A 23,800-nucleotide genomic window follows, 5' to 3' on the forward strand; every position below is an offset into this window, starting at 1 on the left:
CTCTCTCTCTGACTCTGTCTCTGTCACTCTCTCCCTCTGTCTTTACTTCTCTGTCTCTCTTGTCTCTCTCTAACTGCCTCTCTCTTTTGCTCTCTCTCTCTCTGTTTCTCTCTCTCCGTCTCTCTGTCTCAGTCTCTCTCTCTCCATGTCTCTGTTTCTATCTCTGTCTCTTTCAGTGTGTCTTTCTCTCTCTCTGACTGTTTCTGTCTCTGTCACTCTCTCCCTCTGTCTCTATTTCTTTGTCTCTCTCTTTCCCTGTCCCTCATTCTGTGTCTCCGTCTCTCTCTGTCTATCTGTCTCTCTAACTCTTTCTCTCTCTGACTCTCTGTTTCTCTCTCTCTCACTCTCCCTGTCTCAGTCTCTCTCCCTCTCAGTCTCCCTCTCAGTCTCCCTCTCAGTCTCCCTCTCAGTCTCTCTCTCAGTCTCTCTCGCTCTCTCTGGCTCTCTCTCTGTGTAGATATCTCTCTTTTTCTGTCTCTCTCTCTGCTGATACTGCTGGTATCTGAACCTCCTTTCACACAAGGCAGTCGTGGTGCTGGGCAGATTACCCAGAGGTGGGTGCAATACTGGAGAGGAGATGACCCAGGGTGCAATGTGACAAGAACTGACTCCTCAAGATTGTTCACTGCAGGAGAGTGATTGAGGAGAATTACAGCAAGAATTAGTTGAACACAAATGTGTGGTGGTGAGATTGAGAGCAGATTAACCTGTATGTCCTGGGAGTGTTTGATGGGGACAGTGTAGAGGGAGCTTTACTCTGTATCTAACCCCCCCGTACTGTACCTGTCCTGGGAGTGTTTGATGGGGACAGTGTAGAGGGAGCTTTACTCTGTATCTAACCCCCCGTACTGTACCTGTCCTGGGGAGTGTTTGATGGGGACAGTGTAGAGGGAGCTTTTGACCATCTGCTGAGTGTTCCTGCTATCTTGAACTGTCAGAGAGAGAGGGGCAGAGGGGGAAAGGGGGACAGAGAGAGAGGGGCACAGAGAGAGGGAGATTCAGAGAGAAAGGGCTGAGAGTGTGGGAAAAGGGAACAGAGAGAGAGAGAGAGATGGATAGGGGGACAGAGAGAGATGGTCAGAGAGAGAGAGCGGGGGAAGAGAGACAGCGTGGGCAGGGAGAGGGTGCGGGTGTGGCCAAGATCACTCCCAGACATTCGGACATCTATCCGGAATACTCCGCATCACAGACCGACACTGACAACTTGTGCAAGCAAAAAGAAAAGAAACGCCAGGTAACTGACTAAATCAGTGTCCAACATTGTGACGAGAAAGTAAGTCGATAGATTAATCTTCCCATTTACAGCTTCTTCACAAAAAAAATGCAGCTTTTTTGTTGCTTTTGATTAATGGTAAGATAAATTTCAGTGGCTTTATCTTTCTGGAATAATCTCACCGGTCCGCCCACCCCCCACTGTGTATCTAACCCCGTGCCGTATCTGCTCTGCTTTGACTCATGGCGATGTGTTGTAGAATGGTTAAGATTTAATTGTTTGCCAAAGCTCCTGAGCTCAAAACCAATTCACTGTCTGTCTCTCTCTCCCTTTCTGAGAGGGCCCATGGAGGGATTTGAACAGGAGAGTCGGGGCGTTGCCGCACTGGGAACCAGTGTAGGTCAGCGAGCACTGTGGGTGAGGGCGAGGGGCGAGTTAGGGCACAGCAGGAGTTTCGGATGTATTTAGGTCCGCTGTTGCCCACGTCGTCCTCAGTTTCCACCGAGCACTCTTTCCCCCCCCCCCGCCCCCGCAATCGGCCTCTCCTCCGACGGGTTGACATGCAGCCCCCTCCCCGAAACTCTCCGACCTGTCGCTGCCACTCTGCCCCTCTTCCTGTGCTAGCCCAGCATTCATTCCCCCGAAGCGAGTGAGACGGGCAATGAAAGACAGACAAGGCGCTTTCACCAACGACTGTGTTTATTAAAAATAGCACATTTTCCCGATCCTGTTACGGGGAGGTTGAGGGTGGGGGGGGGGGGGGGCAGCTGTTGAGTGGAGGCAGGTTCTGGGTCCGATGTCAATCGGGCACACTTCACGACGCAGCTGTTCAACCTGGGGTTTATTCACTGCGTGCGAGGCGGAGCGAGTTTGAGGAGCTGACCCTCGAGGACACAGGGATCAAATGTCGAAGGCGGGGTGTGTGTTTTTGCAATGTCAGGTGATGCCCCTCACAGTCGAACAGCCGGCCTGGGCATCAAGTGTGGCGAATGGGACCTCTTGGGTTGGGAAGGGATGCCGGGGGTGCGTGCGGGGAAGTGCCGGAGGGGAGGGAAGGGGCGGGTTTGGTACAGGACAGGTCCATCTTCGGCCGCAGATCCCTCGTTCCCTCCCCGCGAGCCCCCTCCTCTTCCCTTCTCGGAGGTCCTCCAGGCGAGGGTGAGACAGGATGGTCCTCAATGCGGCGTCCTCTGGTTGGCTGGCAGCCTCTGCTTCTCGCGCTCCCACAGGTAGGTCCGCAGGTGCTGCAGGTGCCCGTAGAAGGACTCGGAGGGCACGGGCTGCGACAGGCACAGGCGGAAGTTCTCCGAGGGCAGGATGAGGGGCGGGTGGTCCGTGAAGCTGGCGAAGATTTCACCTGCAGCGGTGGAGGGGGGGAGTGAGAGAGAGAGAGAGAGAGAGACCAGGCAGTTAATGGCTTCTTGGAAGCTGGCCGCAAAGCCACCCGCAGTCGAATAGCCGATATTTCGCGCGCGTTCGTCACCGGGGTTTCCTCTTTTAGGAGGGGCGGTGGGGGGGGGTTGTGGATGGCCGAGGAACCGCATGCGAAGCCCCCCCGGAGGCGAATAGCCGACCCAGACACCCGCGCCCACGTTTCGAGGACCCGGTCGAGTTTGCAGCTCAGTGCCGGTTCCCTGCTCCGGGAGGGGAGGAAGGGAGAGGGAGAGGGAGGGGAGAGGATGAGGGGAGGGGAGTGGGGGGTAATGGGTATCGATGCGGGTGTTTGTGAGCTATGGGGGTCCTCCACCACCAGCCCCTCCCCCCCCTCCTCCCCTACCCCAGCTCCATACCTTTCTGCAGCTGGTCACCCTGGGTGGGCGTCGCCTCCCAGGCGAGGGGCCGAGGGCGGCCTGGCCCCAGATGGTAGTTCTTCAGGACGTGAGTGAGCTGAGTGGGGCTCAGGGCCGAGTGATCTTCCTGGAGGGAGGCCCAACTCATCTGGAGGGAGAGAGGGGGGAGAAGCAGTGGGGGTCAGGACCAGGGAGAGCGTCATTTACCCCCCTCCTTCCCAGCAACTTACCCCCCTTTTACCCCCATTACACCCCCTTGCCCCTCTTACCCCATTGCACCCCATTACTCCCTTTCACCCCCTACCCCCACTACACCCCCTTATCCCCTCTTATGCCCATTATACCCCCATAACACCCCTTACCTGCAACACACCCTCTCACCCCCATTACACCCCCTTTTACCCCCATTACACCCCCGTACACCCTCTTACCCCCATTACACCTCCAATACTCCCTCTTAACCCCATTATAAGCCCATTACCCCCTCTTGCCCCATTACACCCCTTTACCCTTCTTCCCCCCATTACACCCCCTCTTACCCCCATTACAACATCTTGCCCCCTCTTACCCTATCACACCCCCTTACCCCCTCTTACTCCCATTACACCCCCTTTTACCCCATTGCACCTCTTTACCCCCATTACACCCCCTACCCCTTCTTACACCTCATTACACTCCCTTACCCCCCATTACCCCGATTACACCCCATTACACTCCTTACCCAATACACTCCCTTACCCCATCACACCCCCTGACCCCATCTTACCCCATTAAACCCCCTTATCCCCTCTTCCCCAATACAACCTTTGCCCTCATTACACCCCAATACCCCGACTACACCCTGACCCCCTCTTAGCCCGATTACGCCCTTACCCCATTACACCTTCTTATCCCCACTTTGCCCCACTTACCACCCCTCGCACCCTCTTACCCCTTATGTACCCACCCATTCCACCTTAACCCCTCACTTCCCTCTTACCCCCACTTACCCCCTTCCCTCCCATACTCTCACATATCTCCCATACCCCCATTTACTCCCCCCCCCCCCTTACCCCTCACCACCCCCCTGCCCGCCCCCCCCCCCACCTCTTTGGTCACCTTCAGCAGGTTGGTCTTGGGGATACAGAGTAGGTTGACAACAGTGGACAGCTTGCGGAAGTACTCGGCTGCAATGTCCCCGAGGCCGACCCCTTGCAGCCAGTCCAGGATCAGGTCCAGGTTGGTGCGGATCTGCACGGCCCGCGACCACTGGTAGAATGAGGCGCCATCGCCTGGGAAAGAGGACAGGAGGCCAGGGCAGGTTGGGGGTGGGGGGGAGAGAGAGAGAGAGAGAGAGTTTCAAGTGGACAGTCTCAGTCCTCGTTTCATATCCTCACCCGACCCCCCCGCCCCCCCACTCCATCCCCATCTTCTTGTTGCATTCGGGAACAGGATGCGACGCCACACACAGTCGAATAGCCCCCCCCCCCCCAACCCTGCTCTCCTGGCACCCTCATGAGGAATGAACTGCATCGAGGCCCGTAAAAGCTCGGAGCATCACTTGAACAGGAGGAGGGTGTTTTACTCTCTCCCCAGAGCCCTGTATCAATTCCCAAACTAATCCCACTGCCCCGCTCTCTCCCCATAGCCCTGTATCAATCCCAAACTAATCCCACTGCCCCACTCTCTCCACATAGCCCTGTATCAATCCCAAACTAATCCCACTGCCCCACTCTCTCCACATAGCCCTGTATCAATCCCCAAACTAATCCCACTGCCCCACTCTCTCCCCATAGCCCTGTATCAATCCCCAAACTAATCCCACCGCCCCGCTCTCTCCCCATAGCCCTGTATCAATCACAAACTAATCCCACTGCCCCACTCTCTCCCCATAGCCCTGTATCAATCCCCAAACTAATCCCACTGCCCCGCTCTCTCCCCATAGCCCTGTATCAATCCCCAAACTAATTCCACTGCCCCGCTCACTCCCCATAGCCCTGTATCAATCCCCAAACTAATCCCACTGCCCCACTCTCTCCCCATAGCCCTGTATCAATCCCCAAACTAATCCCACTGCCCCGCTCTCTCCCCATAGCCCTATATCAATCCCCAAACTTATACCACTGCCCCGCTCTCTCCCCACAGCCCTGTATCAATCCCCAAACTAATCCCACTGCCCCGCTCTCTCCCCATAGCCCTGGATCAATCCCCAAACTAATCCCACTGCCCCGCTCTCTCCCCATAGCCCTATATCAATCCCCAAACTAATCCCACTGCCCCGCTCTCTCCCCATAGCCCTGTATCAATCCCAAAACTAATCCCACTGCCCCGCTCTCTCCCCACATACTACACAGACTTCCACACACACACTGACAGAGACTCACACACACAGACACACACTGAAACACACAAACGCACACAATCACACACACACACAGACTCACTCTGTCACACACTCTCACACACACACATACACACTCAAAGACATACACTCGAACACACAGCACAAACACATATACATGCTCACACACTCAGACACACTCACAAACACACACACACACACACACACACACACACTCACACACTCTCTCTCTCTCACACACACATATACACTCAAACACATATCTGTTGACAGTTCCCTCCTGCTCAGATATAAATTACCCAGGCACTAGGACCCAGCTCTGTGCTACCGCAATGTCCAACGTCTCCAAATCCTAAACGAGAGGATGAAGGAAACTGGACATTTCCTGACGATCAGAGAGATTGGGAATCTCAGCCAGGAAGCCGGCAGAGCGACTGGACCCAGCACGGGAGCAGAGAGACTCCCTCTTTAAAAGGGGTCCCTGACGGAGGGAGACCCTTCAATGAAGGGCATCTCACCCCTTTCCATCAAAGTGTTGAAGACGGAGGCGTTGGAGAAGAAAAAGAGGTAGCCGAACATCTGGGAGACGAGGTCAGGGTGCACCAGGTACTGCTGGCTGAGGTCGTAGGTCGTCTGGTAAATTGCCAGGATGTCCCGCACGCCCTCGGGCATCCCGCTGAGATCCTGGACATCGGCCGGGTTGGTATTTGACGCGAAGGGGTTGGTGTCCAGCAAGCCGGGGAGGGCCGAGTAGAGCGTCTGTAATTGTGGGGGGGGGGTGGATACACAAGCGGGCAACATTAGCTTGACGTCACTCTGGACCTGCGGGCGACAGGGGGACTCAGCGGGACTGGCAGCCTCCGCGGAGAGAGAGAGAGAGAGAGAGAGAGAGAGAGAGTTGACGTTTCAGGGTGAGCGTCTTGTCAGAACAGGGACATGGTGGAGATGTTACACATCCCGAGCAGGTACAGTGGGGGGGGGGGGGGAGGGAGAGGGGGGGGAGTGACGGAGAATTAAGATGGCGGTCACGCTATATGACAGTACATCCAAGATCTGACCACAGGGCCATCGACCTGGAACATGAACTGGGTCGCTCTCTCTCTCTCCGTCCGCGGAGGACGCCAAGTCGCCCGGGGTGCCGGGGGGGGGGGCGTCGGAAATCTCCTGCTTTACTGTCGGCTTGTATTAGTGATGATGTAATACACATAACAGTGATGTGATGCACATGTCGGTGATGCAATAGATGTAATACCGGTGAGGTAATACACAGATCGATGATGTAGCATATATTTTGATGATGCAATACACATAGAAATCATGCAATACACATATTGATGATGTAATCCACATACCAATGAGGTAATACACATATTGAACAGGTAATACACATGCTGATAATGTAATACATATATCAATGATGTAATGTACATATTGATGAGGTAACACACATCCTTATAATGTACTGATGATGTAATACACATCCCATGAGGTAATAATGATGGACTCCACATCCTGATGAGGTAATGATGAGGCAATACACATCCGGATGAGGTAATGATGAGGCAATACACATCCGGATGAGGTAATGATGAGGTAATACACAGGCAGATGAGGTAATGATGAGGCAATACACATCCTGATGAGGTAATGATGATGCAATACCCATCCTGATTAGGTAATGATGAGGTAATACACATCCTGATGAGGCAATGATGATGCAATACACATCTGGATGAGGTAATGATGATGCAATACACATCCTGATGAGGTAATGATGAGGTAATACACATCCTGATGAGGTAATACACATCCTGATGAGGTAATGATGATGCAATACACATTTCGATGAGATAATACACATCCTCATGAGGTAGTGATAATGAAATGAGCATCCTGATGACGTGCTACACATGTAGTGATGAGATAACATGCGGTCACTAGCCTTGGTGAGGTAGTACACACACTGCTGAAAGGTGTACATGATGACCTCGTCCAAAACGGCCATCGCCTCCTCACACGATTCAAAGTCCGTGGACTGCGCGGGGTCAGATGAGAAACCTGCGGGAAGAGGAGCTGGCAGAGGGATATCACACGGGGAGAAACCGTCACTGCACCAACGCAAGAGTCCGAGCCGACCAACCCCACACCTCCACCCTGCCCATTCACTTACCATCGGCCTGTGCGCACTCCCACACTGCTTCCATCTCTGTTACCTTCTTCTGGGCAAAGTTCAGCAGCTCGATGGAGTTGGACATCCAGAACATGAGGGGCTGAAGGTCAGAGGTCACGTCCTCCAATGCGCGCACTGGGGGCTGTTCGCTGTCCTGTGACTGCCTGCGGACAGAAGGCGGGGGTGGGTGTGGGTTAACTGGAAGACCACAACAGTGAGTGTAATCCCCTGGTAACCCAACAAACTCCTGTATCCCTGAACACAGACATATATACTCTAGGACTTGATCTCCATAATCCAGGCCGACACTCCCCCGGTGTCAGTACTGAGGGAGTGCTGCACTGTCAGAGGGAGATGTATATACTCTAGGACTTGATCTCCATAATCCAGGCCGACACTCCCCCGGTGTCAGTACTGAGGGAGTGCTGCACTGTCAGAGGGAGATGTATATACTCTAGGACTTGATCTCCATAATCCAGGCCGACACTCCCCCGGTGTCAGTACTGAGGGAGTGCTGCACTGTCGGAGGGAGATGTATATACTCTAGGACTTGATCTCCATAATCCAGGCCGACACTCCCCCGGTGTCAGTACTGAGGGAGTGCTGCACTGTCGGAGGGAGATGTATATACTCTAGGACTTGATCTCCATAATCCAGGCCGACACTCCCCCGGTGTCAGTACTGAGGGAGTGCTGCACTGTCGGAGGAGATGTATATACTCTAGGACTTGATCTCCATAATCAAGGCTGACACTCCCCCGGTGTCAGTACTGAGGGAGTGCTGCACTGTCGGAGGGAGATGTATATACTCTAGGACTTGAGCTCATCCGAAACTCCTGCTGCCCCCGTGTCCTAACTCGCACCGAGTCCCGTTCACCCCTCGCACCCTCCTCCCCTACACTGGCTCCAAATTCCAGCAACGCCTTGATTTTACAATCTCATCCTCCTGTTCAAATCCCTCCATGGCCCCTTGCTCTCCCCCCTCCTGCCTCCCTATCTCTGTAACCTCCTCCTGCCCCGACAACCCTCTGAGATCTCTGCCCTCCTCCGATCCCAGTCGTGCCTTCAGCTGTCCCTGGGGGGGCCCGAGCTCTGGAATTCCCTCCCCGAACCTCTCCGCCTCTCTCTCTCTCCCCTCCTTTAAGACGTGGCTCAGGGTCGAATTGTGTTTGATAATCACTCCCGGGAGGGGCCTTGGGGACATGTTACAATGTTAAAGGTGCTAGACAAATGCAGGAAGCCGTTGTTTGCAGTCTCTGGCCCAATGTTAAGAGTTGTAAATGGGGCCTTACTGTTCTGGCTGCTTGTCGCGAATCTCTTCAATCTTCTCCTACAAAGGCAACAGAAAGGGGTTAGCGGACCTCCGGTGTGTCGATGCTCGCGGTGGGCAGGCCTCTGGGAGGGTCTGGGGTCGCGCTGCCCGTGAGTGGGCGCGTCCTGAGGTCACTCGGAGTCTAATTACTGCGTGTCAGGCTGCCATCCCGACAGGCGGGCGGGATGCTGGAAAAACAGGCCTCTTCTGGTTCGGAGGGGAAGCAGCCGAGTGTCTTTCCGCACTTCTTTTGATATCTTCTCAGGGTCCGGCTGCGTGGCAACGCGGCGTGCTCAGGTGGGCGGTTGCTGTTACAAACGGGCACTGGGCCTCACTTTAAGAGGGAGATGGAATTCTACCCCAGGCCAAATAACCTCCCTCCCGCCCTTGACCTCAGGATGACACTCGAGCGTGGGAACGGCCAAGGGAGGCTGGCCCATTATTAAATGATGCAGTGCGATGGGCAGGGGGTGGGAAAGGTCTGAGTGAGGGGGCTGCATGGGCCTCCCCCCACCCCCCCCCCACCCCCCACCCCGGACAGGGCCGATCCCCGAAGTGTGGCCTACTCACCCAGGTCACTTTCTTGATAAGGTTGGACATTCTCAGGAGCAGGATAGGCAGGTGACTGGGCTCCAAGGCGCTGACCGAATACTGGAGGCAGATGGCGAAGAGGTAGGCCGGTGCCAGCTTGAAGTGGTCCTCGGCCCCATCCGCGCCGCCCGCCGCCCGGGCCACGATCTCCGCCAGCAGCGGCCCTTCCTCCCCTTCCTCAGGCCGGAAGCGCAGCAGCGGCTCCCGGCTGCTCAGGTAGGCCCCGAAGGCCTCCTGGCCCTCCTGTAGGGCCCGGCCGCAGAGGAGGCAGGCGAAGGCCTCGCGCAGGCGGGCGGCCCCGCCCCCAGCGAGGGGGGAGGCAGGCAGCCAGGAGGGCGGGGCCGAGGGCGCACGGGGCTCCTTGTACATGAGCAGGTAGTGGTCACCCAGGCCCAGCAGGTCGCCGGGGAGCAGCTCCGCCTCCCCGAGCAGCAGCCCCCCGTTGCGGGTGAGACGGGCCCCCGGGTAGGCCTGCACCTGGGCCGCTGGCCGCCGGCCCGGCCTCTCGACCCGCCTCACACAGCAGTGCCGGGGCAGGATGTCCGGCGCGCACAGGGAGGTATCCACCGCCTCCCCGCCTCCCGGGCCTCCCCGTCTCGTTCGTCCGAAGATGTGCTTGCTGCCAGCCATCAGATGGAGCACCAGGTCCTGCAGGGGGGAGAATAGAAGCAACAGCGTTCAGTGTCGGTTTGATGGGGGACAGTGTAGAGGGAGCTTTACTCTGTATCTAACCCCCCGTGCTGTACCTGTCCTGGGAGTGTTTGATGGGGGACAGTGCAGAGGGAGCTTTACTCTGTATCTAACCCCCCGTGCTGTACCTGTCCTGGGAGTGTTTGAGGGGGGACAGTGTAGAGGGAGCTTTACTCTGTATCTAACCCCCGTGCTGTACCTGTCCTGGGGAGTGTTTGATGGGGGACAGTGCAGAGGGAGCTTTACTCTGTATCTAACCCCCCATTTTTTTTTAACCTCGTTGCTGCAACCAGCACTCAGCACCTTCAATTAGGCAGCAGCAAACCCTGTGCTGTATCTGTCCTGGGAGTGTTTGATGGGGACAGTGTAGAGGGAGCTTTACTCTGTATCTAAACCCCCTTCCATGCTGTACCTGTCCTGGGGAGTGTTTGATGGGGGACAGTGTAGAGGGAGCTTTACTCTGTATCTAACCCCCCATGCTGTACCTGTCCTGGGAGTGTTTGATGGGGGACAGTGTAGAGGGAGCTTTACTCTGTATCTAACCCCCCGTTTTTTTTTAACCTCGTTGCTGCAACCAGCACTCAGCACCTCCAATTAGGCAGCAGCAAACCCTGTGCTGTATCTGTCCTGGGAGTGTTTGATGGGGGGCAGTGTCGAGGGAGCTCCTCACCTTCTTGTCATCGTAGCCTTGCAGGAGGAGGAAGTAGGGGAGATCGGCGGGGGGCCGGATGAGCGTCTGGGCCATCTCCTCGTAGGCCCGCTGCCGGGCATGGCTGTCGGCATCCGTGTTTTCCGTCTGCCCCTCCCCGCCGCCCTCCAGGACCAGCACACTCTTGATGCACTTTCGGTCCCTCTTGCGCTGCTCACTGAGGTTTGCCTCGCTGATGCTCCGTCGCAGAGTCGCGCTGCCTCCCTGCGATGCCTTCTCTCCCGTTGAGACACGGGCACGGCTTCGTTGCAGCTTCCGAGCCTGTGCGTTGATTCCTTTGTGGAGCGAGAGAGAGACCGGGGAGGAAAAAGAGGCACACGGCGTTAGTCGGTGGTGTCTGAGGGCCTGGGGGGTGTGGTGAGAGAGAGGCTGCCACCCAGCTCAGGAGGGATATCTTCATCGCCCACACTCTCTCCCACTCTCTCTCTTCCCTCCTCTCTTTATCACACCGTCTCTCTCTCTCTCTCTCCCGCGCTCTCTTTCCCCTCCTCTCTCTATCACACCTTCACCCTCTCCCACGCGTTCTCTCTCTCCTCTCCTCTCTTTATCACACCGTCTCTCTCTCTCTCCCCTCCTCTCTCTTTCACTACGTCTCTCTCTCCCTCCACTCCTCTCTCCATCACACCGTCTCTCTCTCCCACACGCTCTCTCTCTCCCCTCCTCTCTCTTTCACACCTTCTCTCTCTCCCCGCCTCTCTCTATCACACCATCTCTCTCTCCAACACTCTCTCTCCCCTCCTTTCCCTAGGACACCTTCTCTCTCTCCCGCGCTCTCTCTCTCTCCACTCCTCTCTTTTATAACGTCCATCTCTCTCTCCTGTGCCCTTTCTCTCACTCTCTCTCCCTCACTCTGTCACACCTTCTCCCTCTCCCGCATGCACTCTTTCTCCCATTCGCACTCTAAAACATGGTCCCTCTCTCTCCCATTCTCTATTACACGTTCTCTCTCTCTCTCCTGCGCTCTCTCTCTTTCATACCTTCTCTCTCTCTCTCCAACGCAATCTCTCTCCCCTCTCTCTCCCACACCACTCTCTCCCAGGATCCCACTTTCCCCCTTTACCATACGTTTCTCCCAAACCACCCACCCACGCTCTCTCTGCCCTGACACCCTGCCCTGACATTGTGGATAGGTGGGAAGTGAGGGATACGGGGAGCAGGTGGGTTGGTGGTGAGTGAAGAATATAGGGAGAAGCTGGGAATTGACGGATATGGGGAGAAGGTGGGTAGATGGGGAGTGAAAAATATGGGCAGAAGGTGGGTAGGTGGGGAGTGAGGGATATGGGGAGAAGGTGGGTAGGTGGGGAGTGAGGGATATGGGGAGAAGGTGGGTAGGTGGGGAGTGAAAAATATGGGAAGAAGGTGGGTAGGTGGGGAGTGAGGGATATGGGGAGAAGGTGGGTAGGTGGGGAGTGAGGGATATCGGGAGAAGGTGGGTAGGTGGGGAGTGAAAAATATGGGCAGAAGGTGGGTAGGTGGGGAGTGAGGGATATGGGGAGAAGGTGGGTAGGTGGGGAGTGAGGGATATGGGGAGAAGGTGGGGAGGTGGGGAGTGGGGGATATGGGGAGAAGGTGGGTAGGTGGGGAGTGAGGGATATGGGGAGAAGGTGGGTAGGTGGGGAGTGAGGGATATGGGGAGAAGGTGGGTAGGTGGGGAGTGAGGGATATGGGGAGAAGGTGGGGAGGTGGGGAGTGAGGGATATGGGGAGAAGGTGGGTAGGTGGGGAGTGAGGGATATGGGGAGAAGGTGGGGAGTGAGGGATACGGGGAGAAGGTGGGTAGTTGGGGAGTGAGGGATACGGGGAGAAGGTGGGTAGGTGGGGAGTGAAAAATATGGGAAGAAGGTGGGTAGGTGGGGAGTGAGGGATACGGGGAGAAGGTGGGTAGTTGGGGAGTGAGGGATACGGGGAGAAGGTGGGTAGGTGGGGAGTGAGGGATACGGGGAGAAGGTGGGTAGGTGGGGAGTGAGGGATACGGGGAGAAGGTGGGTAGGTGGGGAGTGAGGGATACGGGGAGAAGGTGGGGAGGTGGGGACTGAGGGATATGGGGAGAAGGTGGGTAGGTGGGGAGTGAGGGATATGGGATAAAGCCGGGGAGTGAGGGATAGGGGAAAACGTGGGTAGGTGGGGAGTGAGGGATATGGGGTAAAGCTGGGGAGTGAGGGATACCGGAAGAAGGTGGGTAGGTGGGGAGTGAGGGATATGGGGAGAAGGTGGGTCAGTGGTGAGTGAGGGATATGGGGAGAAGGTGGGTAGGTGGGGAGTGAGGGATATGGGGAGAAGATGGGTAGGTGGGGAGGAATAGGGGAGAAGGTGGGTAGGTGGAGAGTGAGGGATATGGGGTAAAGCTGGGGAGTGAGGGATATGGGGAGAAGGTGGGTAGGTGGAGAGTGAGGGATATGGGGAGAAGGTGGGTAGGTGGGAAGTGAGGGATACGTAGAGAAGGTGCGTAGGTGGGGAGTGAGGATATGAGGAGAAGGTGGGTAGGTGGGGAGTGAGGGATATGGGGAGAAGGTGGGTAGGTGGGGAGTGAGGGATAGGGGGAGTGCGTGGGGATTGAGGGATAGGGGGAGAGGGTGGAGTGTGAGGGATAGGGGGAGAGGGTGGGGATAGAGGGATAGGGGGAGTGCGTGGGGATTGAGGGATAGGGGGAGAGGGTGGAGTGTGAGGGATAGGGGGAGAGGGTGGGAATTGAGGGATAGGGGGAGAGGGTGGGGAGTGAGGGATGGGGGAGAGGGTGGGGATTGAGGGATAGGGTGGGGACTGAGGGATAGGGGGAGAGGGTGGGGATTGAGGGATAGGGGGAGAGGGTGGGGAGTGAGGGATAGGGGGAGAGGGTGGGGAGTGAGGGATAGGGGGAGAGGGTGGGGAGAGAGGAATAGGGGGAGAGGGTGGGGAGTGAGGGATAGGGGGAGTGCGTGGGGATTGAGGGATAGGGGTAGAGGGTGGAGTGTGAGGGATAGGGGGAGAGGGTGGGGAGAGAGGGATGGGGGAGAGGGTGGGGAGTGAGGGATAGGGGGAGTGCGTGGGGATTGAGGGATAGGGGGAGAGGGTGGAGTGTGAGGGATAGGGGGAGAGGGTGGGGAGAGAGAGATAGGGGGAGAGGGTGGTGAGTGAGGGATAGGGGGAGAGGGGTGGGGAGAGAGGGATAGGGGGAGAAGGTGGAGAGTGAGGGATAGGGGGAGAGGTGGAGAGTGAGGGATAGGGGGAGAGGGTGGGGAGTGAGGGATAGGTGGGGAGAGAGGGAGAGGGGGGATTGAGGGATAGGGGGAGAGGGTGGGGAGTGAGGGTTAGGGGGAGAGGGTGGGGAGTGAGGGATAGGGTGGGGAGTGAGGGATAGGGGGAGAGGGTGGAGAGTGAGCGATAGGGGGAGAGGGTGGGGATTGAGGGATTGGGGGAGAGGGTGGGGAGAGAGGGATAGGGGGAGAGGGTGGGGAGTGAGGGATTGGGGGAGAGGGTGGGGACTGAGGGATAGGGGGAGAGGGTGGGGAGTGAGCGATAGGGTGGGGAGTGAGGGATAGGGGGAGAGGGTGGGGAGTGAGGGATAGGGGGAGAGGGTGGGGAGTGAGCGATAGGGTGGGGAGTGAGGGATAGGGGGAGAGGGTGGAGAGTGAGCGATAGGGGGAGAGGGTGGGGATTGAGGGATTGGGGGAGAGGGTGGGGAGTGAGGGATAGGGGGAGAGGGTGGGGAGTGAGCGATAGGGTGGGGAGTGAGGGATAGGGGGAGAGGGTGGGGAGTGAGGGATAGGGGGAGAGGGTGGGGATGTGAGCGATAGGGGGAGAGGGTGGGGATTGAGGGATAGGGGAGAGGGTGGGGAGTGAGGGATAGGGGGAGAGGGTGGGGAGTGAGGGATAGGGGGAGAGGGTGGGGAGAGAGGGATGGGGGAGAGGGTGGGGAGTGAGGGATAGGGGGAGTGCGTGGGGATTGAGGGATAGGGGGAGAGGGTGGAGTGTGAGGGATAGGGGGAGAGGGTGGGGAGAGAGGGATAGGGGGAGAAGGTGGAGAGTGAGGGATAGGGGGAGAGGGTGGAGAGTGAGGGATAGGGGGAGAGGGTGGGGAGTGAGGGATAGGGTGGGGAGTGAGGGATAGGGGGAGAGGGTGGAGAGTGAGGGATAGGGGGAGAGGGTGGGGAGAGAGGGAGAGGGTGGGGATTGAGGGATAGGGGGAGAGGGTGGGGAGTGAGGGTTAGGGGGAGAGGGTGGGGAGTGAGGGATAGGGTGGGGAGTGAGGGATAGGGGGAGAGGGTGGAGAGTGAGCGATAGGGGGAGAGGGTGGTGATTGAGGGATTGGGGGAGAGGGTGGGGAGAGAGGGATAGGGTGGGGAGTGAGGGATAGGGGGAGAGGGTGGGGAGTGAGCGATAGGGTGGGGAGTGAGGGATAGGGGGAGAGGGTGGGGAGTGAGGGATAGGGGGAGAGGGTGGGGAAGTGAGCGATAGGGGGAGAGGGTGGGGATTGAGGGATAGGGGGAGAGGGTGGGGAGTGAGGGATAGGGGGAGAGGGTGGGGAGTGAGGGATAGGGGGAGAGGGTGGGGAGAGAGGGATAGGGTGGGGAGTGAGGGGATAGGGGGAGAGGGTGAGGAGTGAGCGATAGGGTGGGGGATTGAGGGATAGGGGGAGAGGGTGGGGAGTGAGGGATAGGGGGAGAGGGTGGGGAGAGAAGGATAGGGGGAGAAGGTGGGGAGTGAGGATAGGGGGAGAGGGTGGGGATTGAGGGATAGGGGGGAGAGGGTGGGGAGAGAGGGATAGGGGGGAGAGGGTGGGGATTGAGGGATAGGGGGAGAGGGTGGGGAGAGAGGGATAGGGGGAGAGGGTGGGGATTGAGGGATAGGGGGAGAGGGTGGGGAGTGAGGGATAGGGGGAGAGGGTGGGGAGAGAGGGATAGGGTGGGGAGTGAGGGATAGGGGGAGAGGGTGGGGAGAGAGGGATAGGGGGAGAGGGTGGGGAGAGAGGGATAGGGTGGGGAGTGAGGGATAGGGGGAGAGGGTGGGGGAGAGAGGGATGGGGGAGAGGGTGGGGAGAGAGGATAGGGTGGGGAGTGAGGGATAGGGGGAGAGGGTGGGGAGTGAGCGATAGGGTGGGGAGTGAGGGATAGGGGGAGAGGGTGGGGAGTGAGGGATAGGGGAGAGGGTGGGGAGTGAGGGATAGGGGGAGAGGGTGGGGAGAGAGGGATTGGGGAGTGTGTGGGGATTGAGGGATAGGGGGAGAGGGTGGAGTGTGAGGGATAGGGGGGAGAGGGTGGGGAGTGAGGGATAGGGGGAGAGGGTGGGGAGTGAGCGATAGGGTGGGGAGTGAGGGATAGGGGGAGTGCGTGGGGATTGAGGGATAGGGGGAGAGGGTGGGGAGTGAGCGATAGGGTGGGGAGTGAGGGATAGGGGGAGTGCGTGGGGATTGAGGGATGGGGGAGTGCGTGGGGATTGAGGGATAGGGGGAGAGGGTGGGGAGAGAGGGATAGGGTGGGGAGTGAGGGATAGGGGGAGTGCGTGGGGAGTGAGGGATTGGGGGAGTGTGTGGGGATTGAGGGATAGGGGGAGAGGGTGGAGTGTGCCCTCGCACTGTGGGCCTGTGTTGGTCTCTCGGAGAGCTATCAGGTCCCCACTACCCCCCCACCCCCACCCCGGGTTTGGAGGCGTCGGAGAGGTGGGGTGGGGCGCGGAGGAGGGTCTCGGGGAGCAGCCGGGCACCCACCTTCCGTCACCGTGTCCTCGTGCTCCTCCATCCTCCGCACGTCCTCCCTGCGACGGATCTCAAAGCGGCGGGAGAACCCCCTGCGGGGGCGCCACATCTCCTGGAGGACCAGCGGCCTCTCCGAGTCGCCCACCACCCGCAGGCACTGGGTCTGCCAGCTGCCGGCCGGCCCGTCGACCCGGCCCACCACGTCGCAGAGCAGGAAGTTGGCGGGCTGCTCCTGGCACATTGAGTAGCGGGCGAGCACCTCCTTTACCAGCCCTCCGGCGCTCGAGCGGGCGGTGGCCAGCACGCTCTTGTAGTTAGCGCCCGCGCTGATCCGGTCGCCAAAGATCTTGAGCACCCCGGGGGCGCCGGGCTGCACGGAGAGCTCCTCCTCGCCCTCCTCCTCCACCTCGGCCGCCCCCCGCCTCCCGGACTCCGGGCGCTCCTCCTCCGCCGCCTCCCGGACGAGCCCCCCCTCGGCCAGCTTGCGCTCGCTGCCCCAGCGGGGCGCGGCCGAAGATCTGCGAGACCCCGCTTGCTCCGGTGCGGGCGCGCCCGTCCCGGCGGGCGCAGCTCCACCGTCTCGCTGGTGCGGCTGCCGGTCTCCGAGCTGGTCGACCTGCGAAGGCGTCGAAGGGGAGAAGGTTTGAGAACAAAGATTTCGCTTCCATCTCTCCGTTTCACTCTTTCTCTTTCTCTCTCTCTCTCTCTCTCTCCCTATCTCTGTCTCTCTCTCTGTCTCGCTCTCTCTCTCTGTCTCTCTGTTCCTCTCTCTGTCTCTCACTCTCAGTCTCTCTCTCTTTGTCTCTCTCTTTCTCTGTCTCTCTCTTTCTCTGTCTCTCTCTCTCTTTGTCTCTCTCTCTCTCTGTCGCTCTCTCTCTCTCTCTGTCTCTCTCTCTCTGCCTCTCTCTGTCTCTCTCTCACTCTGTCTCTCTGTTCTCTCTCTGTCTCTCCTCTCTGTCCCTCTCTCTGTCTGTCTCTTTCTCTGTCTCTCTCTCTCTTTGTCTCTCACTCTCAGTCTCTCTCTCTTTGTCTCTCTCTTTCTCTGTCTCTCTCTTTCTCTGTCTCTCTCTCTCTTTGTCTCTCTCTCTCTCTCTCTCTGTCTCTCTCTCTCTGTCCTCTCTCTGTCTCTCTCTCACTCTGTCTCTCTGTTCCTCTCTCTGTCTCTCTCTCTGTCTCTCTGTTCCTCTCTCTGTCTGTCTCTTTCTCTGTCTCTCTCTCTCTTGTCTCTCTCTCTGTCGCTCTCTCTCTCTGTCTCTCTCTCTCTCTGTCTCTCTTTCTCTGTCTCTCTCTGTCTCTGTCTCTCTCTCTGTCTCTATCTCTGTCTGTCTCTCTCTCTGTCTCTCTCTCCCTCTGTCTCTCTCTCTGTCTCTCTCCCTCGTTCTCTCTGTCTTTGTCTCTGTCTCTCTGTCTGTCTCTCTCTCTCTTTCTGCCTCTCTGTTTCTCTCAGTCTCTCTTTCACTCTTTCTCACTCTATCTCTCTCTGTGTCTCTGTCTCTCTCTCTCTGTTTGTTTCTCTGTCTCTCTCCCTTTGTTTCTCTCTGTCCCTCCCCATCTCCCTCTGTGTGTGTGTGTCTCTCAGTTATCTTCTCTGTCTCTTTCCGTCTCTCTCTCTCTCTTCTTCCCTCCCCCGCCCCACCCCCTCCGTTTTTTCTCTCTCTCTCACTCCATAAACCTCTTCCCTCCCGTCCTGCCGGATCCCACGGCGGATTGCCCTGCCACGTACTTGACCGATCCCGCGCTGGGCCATCTCTTCCCGAGTTTCACGAAGTGTTTTTTGGGAGAATTGATCCACAGTCCGAAGGGGATGTGCAGCTTTCCAAACCTGGGGGTCCCGGCATCGCTGCGGCTGTCCGAAAACATGGCCTCGGCACCCAGGAGAAAGACCCCCGCCCACCCCCCCCGTCTCCTGAGACAAAAGTTTCTCTCTCTGTCTGTCTGTCTCTCGCTGTTGCCGTCTTCTCTATGTCTGAATACTGAGGCTGGCTTTAATACCCTCCGCTCTATAATTAGCCTCGCCTTTGTCTCAGAGTCCTGTTTCCTCTCAGCTTTTTCCTGCCGCCTCCCAGGTCAATCAGCTCACGTCAGACTCTGGAAGGAAGCTTTCTGCAAATGTCGGGCATGTTACATTTCAACCAACTGCTACCCGCCCCAAACCTCCCTCCCCCACCCCCCCCCCCCCCCACTCCTCCTCCTCTCTCATCCCGCGTCCGCCCAAGTCTCCAGCTGCGGCCGCAGGACGCACGGTGTCGTCCCGTCTCAGCCCCGCCTCCTTCTGGCGCCTCCTTCTCCCGACTGGGCGCCGGTGTCCCCCCGCGGACGCGCCGCCAGGCGGCGGGGGCCGCGGGGTTTGGGAGGGGCTGCCGAAGGAGCCTTGGCAAGTCGCTGCTGTGCACCTTGTCGACCGTCTCCCATATATCCCACCCGCCCCGCATGGCGGCCAGCCTTGTGGGGGGGGGGGGGGGGGGGGCGCTGGGGGGGGGACGCTTGCCTCCCTGAGAGGGGCTACGTAGACGCAGGTTGTTGTTGTCGGCCTTGTATGACATCATCGACTTTGAGCGGCCAATCGTCCGGACTGTTTCGCCGGGGAAAGGCGGCCATGTTCTGGTTTCAATGTCATATTCTTGACCGTGCGAGGAGGTGAGGTGGCTCGAAGGGGTTGTGGGGGCGGCGGGGGGGGGGGGGGGGGGGGGGGCGGGGGGGGGGGTGGAGGAATAAAGCGGAAAAGGGGTTGAAGATTGAGGAAAAATAGGCCAACTTGGCCAAAAAGAATGGCGGGCGCATGTTCGTGACGTCACGCATTGTCAACCGTCAAGTCCTTAAAATGGGCCCAATGACGGGGTTTTTTTTCTTGTTTTAATATCGATTATTATATGAAGTAAATTTCCCGGGGGGAGAGAAATATTCGCAATGGGGAAAGAATTAATTTTTAATCATTAAAGTTGAAAACAAAAATTTGAATGGCGGTCACATGATGCGTGACGTCATCATTTTAACGGTCGCGAGCGTCGGCAGCTGATTGAAAACAAAGGGTTTTTTTCTGCCTTTTTCTTTAACAATAATTATCGTGTAATGATTTACAAGTTATTTCGATGGAGGAAAACGTAAATAAAGATGCGAGGGGTTATAAGGATTTATTTACCGCGGGGTTTGTGGGGGGGGGGGGGGGGTAGGTGTGGTCACATGATGCATGACGTCAGCGGCTTTCCAACGGTCAAGCCTTCAAATTGATCGAGTAAAGGTGTTTTTAAAATTATTATTTTGGTATTATTTGCGATAGGATGATTTTGGAAGTCGGTTAAAGTAAAGGATGAAAAAGCAGAGATGAGGATTTAATATTGACCGGAATTTGAAAGGGGGCGGGGCCGCGCTGGTTCCCCATGATGCCGCGCGCGCGGCGCCTATATAAGGCCGCTCCGCCGCTGCTGCTGTCAGTCGGCAGCGGGCGATTGTAGGGTGGGTTGGTTGGTTGGTGCGTTGGGCTCCGCCGCGGCCGCCTGCGGCCTACAGCCGGCTGAAATGAGAGGGGGTTGGGGAGGAAAGAGGGGGTTGATCACCCCGACATGGGGGGAAGGGAGGGGTGCTTATGTGAACTGGAAGTCATTTTGGGGAGGGGGGTGGGTGGATGGGTCACGTGGGTGGGTCACATGGTGCGTTGGGGAGGGGCCTGGTCACCTCTAGTCAAGCTTGTCTTTCTATATATTTTTTTTGCCTGACTCTGTGTCTGTGTGCCTTTTCTGTCTCTTGCTGTTGTGGGATCTTGCTGTGCTGATCGTGGTTCTTCCCCCCCCCCCCCTCCCTCCCTGGGTTGCAAATGTCAGTGTAAAGGGGTGGATGGGGGGGGTTGTGTCTACGGCGTGGGCGCGGTGAGGGGAAGGATTCGGAGACTTGTCGCCTCTTTCTTGGTTCTGGCTGTGCTGCTGCGGGATCTTGCTGCGCGACGAAGTGGCCCACTGGGTTCCTGTGTGGGCCTCTCTCTCTCTGTTCTCTGGGATCTTGCTGTGCATGAAATGGCCCACTGGGTGTCGGCGTTAAAAAGGGGGTGGAATAGTGCCTGTGGCGTGTTAAGGGAGGGAGAGAGAGGGCGCCGGGGTGGGGTGGGGTGGGGTGGGGGGGGTCGTAAGATCCCGTGGCCTTGTCTGCCTCTGTTTGTTTGTGTGGGATCTTGCTGAGCATAAAGGGGGCCAGGGCGGGTGCGTGGGTTTCGATCTCTCGCGTATCCCCCCCCCCGATTCCCATCACTTCGGCCACTGGCGGTTATGCCTTCAGCTGCCCTGGGATTCCCTAAGCTTGGGAATTTCCTCTCTGCCTCTCTCGCGCTCTCTCTCTCTCCTGTGAAGGCTGTCCCCTAACTCCTGCCTCTCCCTCATCCCTCTCCCTGCAGGTTTCCACGTCCAGCATGGCAACAACAATCCACGAGCGGATTAAGACCTACAAGACGGCGCCGTTCGACGCCCGGTTTCCGAACACCAACCAGACACGGAACTGCTTCCAAAACTACCTGGGTGAGGGTGAGGGCGAGGGCGGGGAGGTGGGTTTGGACAAGGACGGAGGGACACAGTGCAAGGCAGCTCAACAGTTCGCCCCCCCCCCCCCCCCCACCTTTCTGAAGCCGGAAGGCTGGGCGGCTTCTTCAGTAATCTGCAACGTCTCGTGGGTGCGTTGGGCTCGAGCGAGGCTGTGCTCAGATCTAAAACGATCGTTGGATTAATCGAGCTGGTGTCTGCTGTCTCTCGGCCTGATTTCTAAACCCCTAGTGTATCCAGTCCTGGATATAAAAAGTCAGCCTTCCTTTTAGCCTTTTTAAACTTTTTTTTTATATCTGACTTTTTTTTAAAAAAATATGCATGCATGCACCTTCTCCATGTTCCCAGCCTCCATTTACCAAAGGCGATTAAGACACTGGAGAGAAGATGCGAAACAAAAATTCACCGACTATACCAGATCACGGAAGATTGAGAAGGCTGAGGGGTGACCTGATAGAGGGTCTTGAAGATTATGAAGGGGCTTCGATAGGGTCGACGTAGAGAAGATGATTCCGCTCGGGGGCGAGACTGGAACTAGGGGACCGTCAATATAAGATAATCACTTATAAATCCCGTGGGGGGAAACTCGGGAGAAACGTCTTCTCCCAGAGAGTGGGGAGAATGTGGCACTCACGACCACAGAGAATGGGTCACAGCAAATCACAGAGATGTATTTGAAGTGACGACACTGGGAGTGGTACTGGTGGGGTAACAGGTCATCAACTAACCGTAGTCTCTCTGCAGATTACCACAGATGTCAGAAAGCCTTGTCGGCGAGTGGGAAGGACGTCTCCCTGTGCGAGTGGTACCACAAAGTCTACAAGTCCCTTTGCCCCATGTCTTGGGTAAGGAGGTGTCTACTCCCAAGTGTTCAAAAGTGGGCTTTTCGGAGATCTCAACCAGACGCGTTCCGGGGTCCTGTGAGAGATTTGAGCTCCATAAACCAGGCCGACACTCCCCGGTGCCAGTACTGAGGGAGTGCTGCACTGTTAAAAGGTGTTGGGCAGAGAGGCAGACGCTCGTTCTGTTTTGCCCTCTTTGCATTGGGAGGCTCTGAGCGGGGGAGTTTGTGTCCTGGGAAATGTAGAGTGCACCCAGTGACTATCCCCTCCTTTATCTCCCCTCCCTCTGGCATCCTGTGCCGTGGATGTAAAGGGAGGGCCCCTGGAGGTGTTTGAGAACCAGGCAGTCAGTTTTTACAAGCATGTGTGGCTTTCACTGCAGTCGTCTCTCCTAATTCTTTTGTCCTCTCTCCCACCGCAGATAAACAAGTGGGATGACCAGCGCGATTCGGGAACCTTCCCTGGAAAGATTTGACCAGTCGGTTCCACCAGCTGAAGGGGCGACAGTATTTCCCACAAATGTTCTTCGCTCCCCACCTCCAGGAGGGACATGGCAAAGCTGGGAGAAGCCTGCCCTCCCTCACCCCCCCCTACAACCTCTCGAGCCTGATCAGCTCTGTGGGTCTGTCTCTGCTTCGTCTGTTACATTGAAAAATAAAGGCTCCTGGGCAGCCCGTTGTACAGTGAACCTAACCGGCCTGCTCTGCTGTGTTTCCTGACTCTGGTGCGGAGGGCGGGTCAAAAAAATGCTCACGCTGCAGAGCTACTTGGAACAGGCCAATCCCACCCCCTTTCTCCAGCTTCAAAGGAGTGAGTTTGATCCTCTGCAGAATTGATTCTGCGGTTACAGAGAGGAGGTAAATTCATCCCCGAGACTTATACAGGAACAGGAGGCAGCTAACTCAGCCCCTCACGGCTGTTTCCACCCCCCCACTGAATGTTGGACATTTCAATGAGTATGCTTCTCATTCATAGTTCCTGGAGTTATCAGCCCCCCCATTCTACTGAAGCCAGTTCAGAGCTGTCATTAGCATCTGACTGTTATCTTTCCTGACTTTGAAAGGTACAAGCTGTGGCTGTGGGGAGCTCCCTCCTCCAGCAGCGAGACCCAGTTCGCTGGCTAGATCTCCATAATCCGGGCCAACACAACAAAGAACAGTACAGCATAGGAACAGGCCATTCGGCCCTCCAAGCCTGCGCCGATCTTGATGCCTGCCTAAACTAACACCTTCTGCACTTCCGGGGTCCGTATCCCTCTATTCCCTTCCTATTCGTGTATTTAAGATGTCTCTTAAACGTTGCTATCGTATCTGCTTCCACCACCTCCCCTGGCAGCAAGTTGCAGGCACTCACCACCCTCTGTGTAAAGAACTTGCCTCGGCACATCCCCTCTAAACTTTGCCCCTCTCACCTTAAACCTCTGTCCCCTAGTAACTGACTCTTCCACCCTTGGGGGGGAAAAAGCTTCTGACTATCCACTCTGTCCATGCCGCTCATAACTTTGTAAACCTCTATCATGTCGCCCCTCCACCTCCGTCGTTCCAGTGAAAACAATCCGAGTTTTTCCAACCTCTCCTCATAGCTAATGCCCTCCAGACCAGGCAACATCCTGGTAAACTTCCTCTGTACCCTCTCCAAAGCCTCCACGTCCTTCTGGTAGTGTGGCGACCAGAATTGCACGCAATGTTCTAAGTGTGGCCGAACTAAGGTTCTGTACAGCTGCAACATGACTTGCCTATTTTTATACTCTATGCCCTGACCGATGAAGGCAAGCATGCCGTATGCCTTCTTGACTACCTTATCCACCTGCGTTGCCACTTTCAGTGACCTGTGGACCTGTACGCCCAGATCTCTCTGCCTGTCAATACTCCTAAGGGTTCTGCCATTTACTGTATACTTCCCACCTGTATTAGACCTTCCAAAATGTATTACCTCACATTTGTCCGGATA

The 23,800-nt window shown here is 57.0% G+C and overlaps 2 protein-coding genes across 4 annotated transcripts; one reads left to right on the top strand and one right to left on the bottom strand.

Annotated features, from left to right (window-relative positions):
• Nucleotides 1–1,903: 1,903 nt before the first annotated feature.
• rasip1 (Ras interacting protein 1) lies at nt 1,904–18,325 on the bottom strand. Of its 3 annotated transcripts, none has more exons than XM_068021988.1 (11): nt 18,209–18,325; nt 16,498–17,101; nt 10,777–11,090; nt 9,396–10,064; nt 8,806–8,843; nt 7,515–7,678; nt 7,287–7,402; nt 5,863–6,103; nt 4,102–4,274; nt 3,004–3,151; nt 1,904–2,570 (listed from the first exon to the last, which is right to left on the bottom strand). In XM_068021988.1, exons 1-11 carry the CDS (start codon nt 18,230–18,232, stop codon nt 2,389–2,391), a joined length of 2,673 nt encoding a protein of 890 aa, XP_067878089.1. In that variant the 5' UTR covers nt 18,233–18,325; the 3' UTR covers nt 1,904–2,388. The 3 variants fall into 3 exon arrangements, with proteins under 3 accessions (XP_067878089.1, XP_067878088.1, XP_067878090.1); XM_068021987.1 differs by having other exon boundaries at nt 7,287–7,417; XM_068021989.1 differs by lacking the exons at nt 1,904–2,570; nt 3,004–3,151; nt 4,102–4,274; nt 5,863–6,103 and having other exon boundaries at nt 6,115–7,417.
• Nucleotides 18,326–19,867: 1,542 nt separating this feature from the next.
• On the top strand, nt 19,868–22,538 carry LOC137356196 (cytochrome c oxidase subunit 6B1-like). Its single transcript, XM_068022050.1, has 4 exons — nt 19,868–19,938; nt 20,867–20,987; nt 21,753–21,853; nt 22,272–22,538. The coding sequence occupies exons 2-4, from the start codon at nt 20,882–20,884 to the stop codon at nt 22,323–22,325; spliced, it is 261 nt and encodes an 86-aa protein (XP_067878151.1). The 5' UTR covers nt 19,868–19,938; nt 20,867–20,881; the 3' UTR covers nt 22,326–22,538.
• Nucleotides 22,539–23,800: the final 1,262 nt, after the last annotated feature.

Source organism: Heterodontus francisci, chromosome 45, assembly GCF_036365525.1.
Source record: "Heterodontus francisci isolate sHetFra1 chromosome 45, sHetFra1.hap1, whole genome shotgun sequence".
In the NCBI taxonomy this organism is placed as follows: domain Eukaryota; kingdom Metazoa; phylum Chordata; class Chondrichthyes; order Heterodontiformes; family Heterodontidae; genus Heterodontus; species Heterodontus francisci.

Coding starts and splice junctions, on each gene's coding strand:
- rasip1 (XM_068021987.1), bottom strand. CDS start 18,232: ATGGCCCAGCGCGGGATCGGTCAA. Junction 7,418..7,514: donor GGAGTGCGCACAGGCCGATG/GTAAGTGAATGG, acceptor TCCCTCTGCCAG/CTCCTCTTCCCGCAGGTTTC. Junction 3,152..4,101: donor CCAAGACCAACCTGCTGAAG/GTGACCAAAGAG, acceptor CTCTCCCTCCAG/ATGAGTTGGGCCTCCCTCCA.
- LOC137356196 (XM_068022050.1), top strand. CDS start 20,882: ATGGCAACAACAATCCACGAGCGGATTAAGACCTACAAGACGGCGCCG. Junction 20,988..21,752: donor CTGCTTCCAAAACTACCTGG/GTGAGGGTGAGG, acceptor GTCTCTCTGCAG/ATTACCACAGATGTCAGAAA. Junction 21,854..22,271: donor CCCTTTGCCCCATGTCTTGG/GTAAGGAGGTGT, acceptor CTCCCACCGCAG/ATAAACAAGTGGGATGACCA.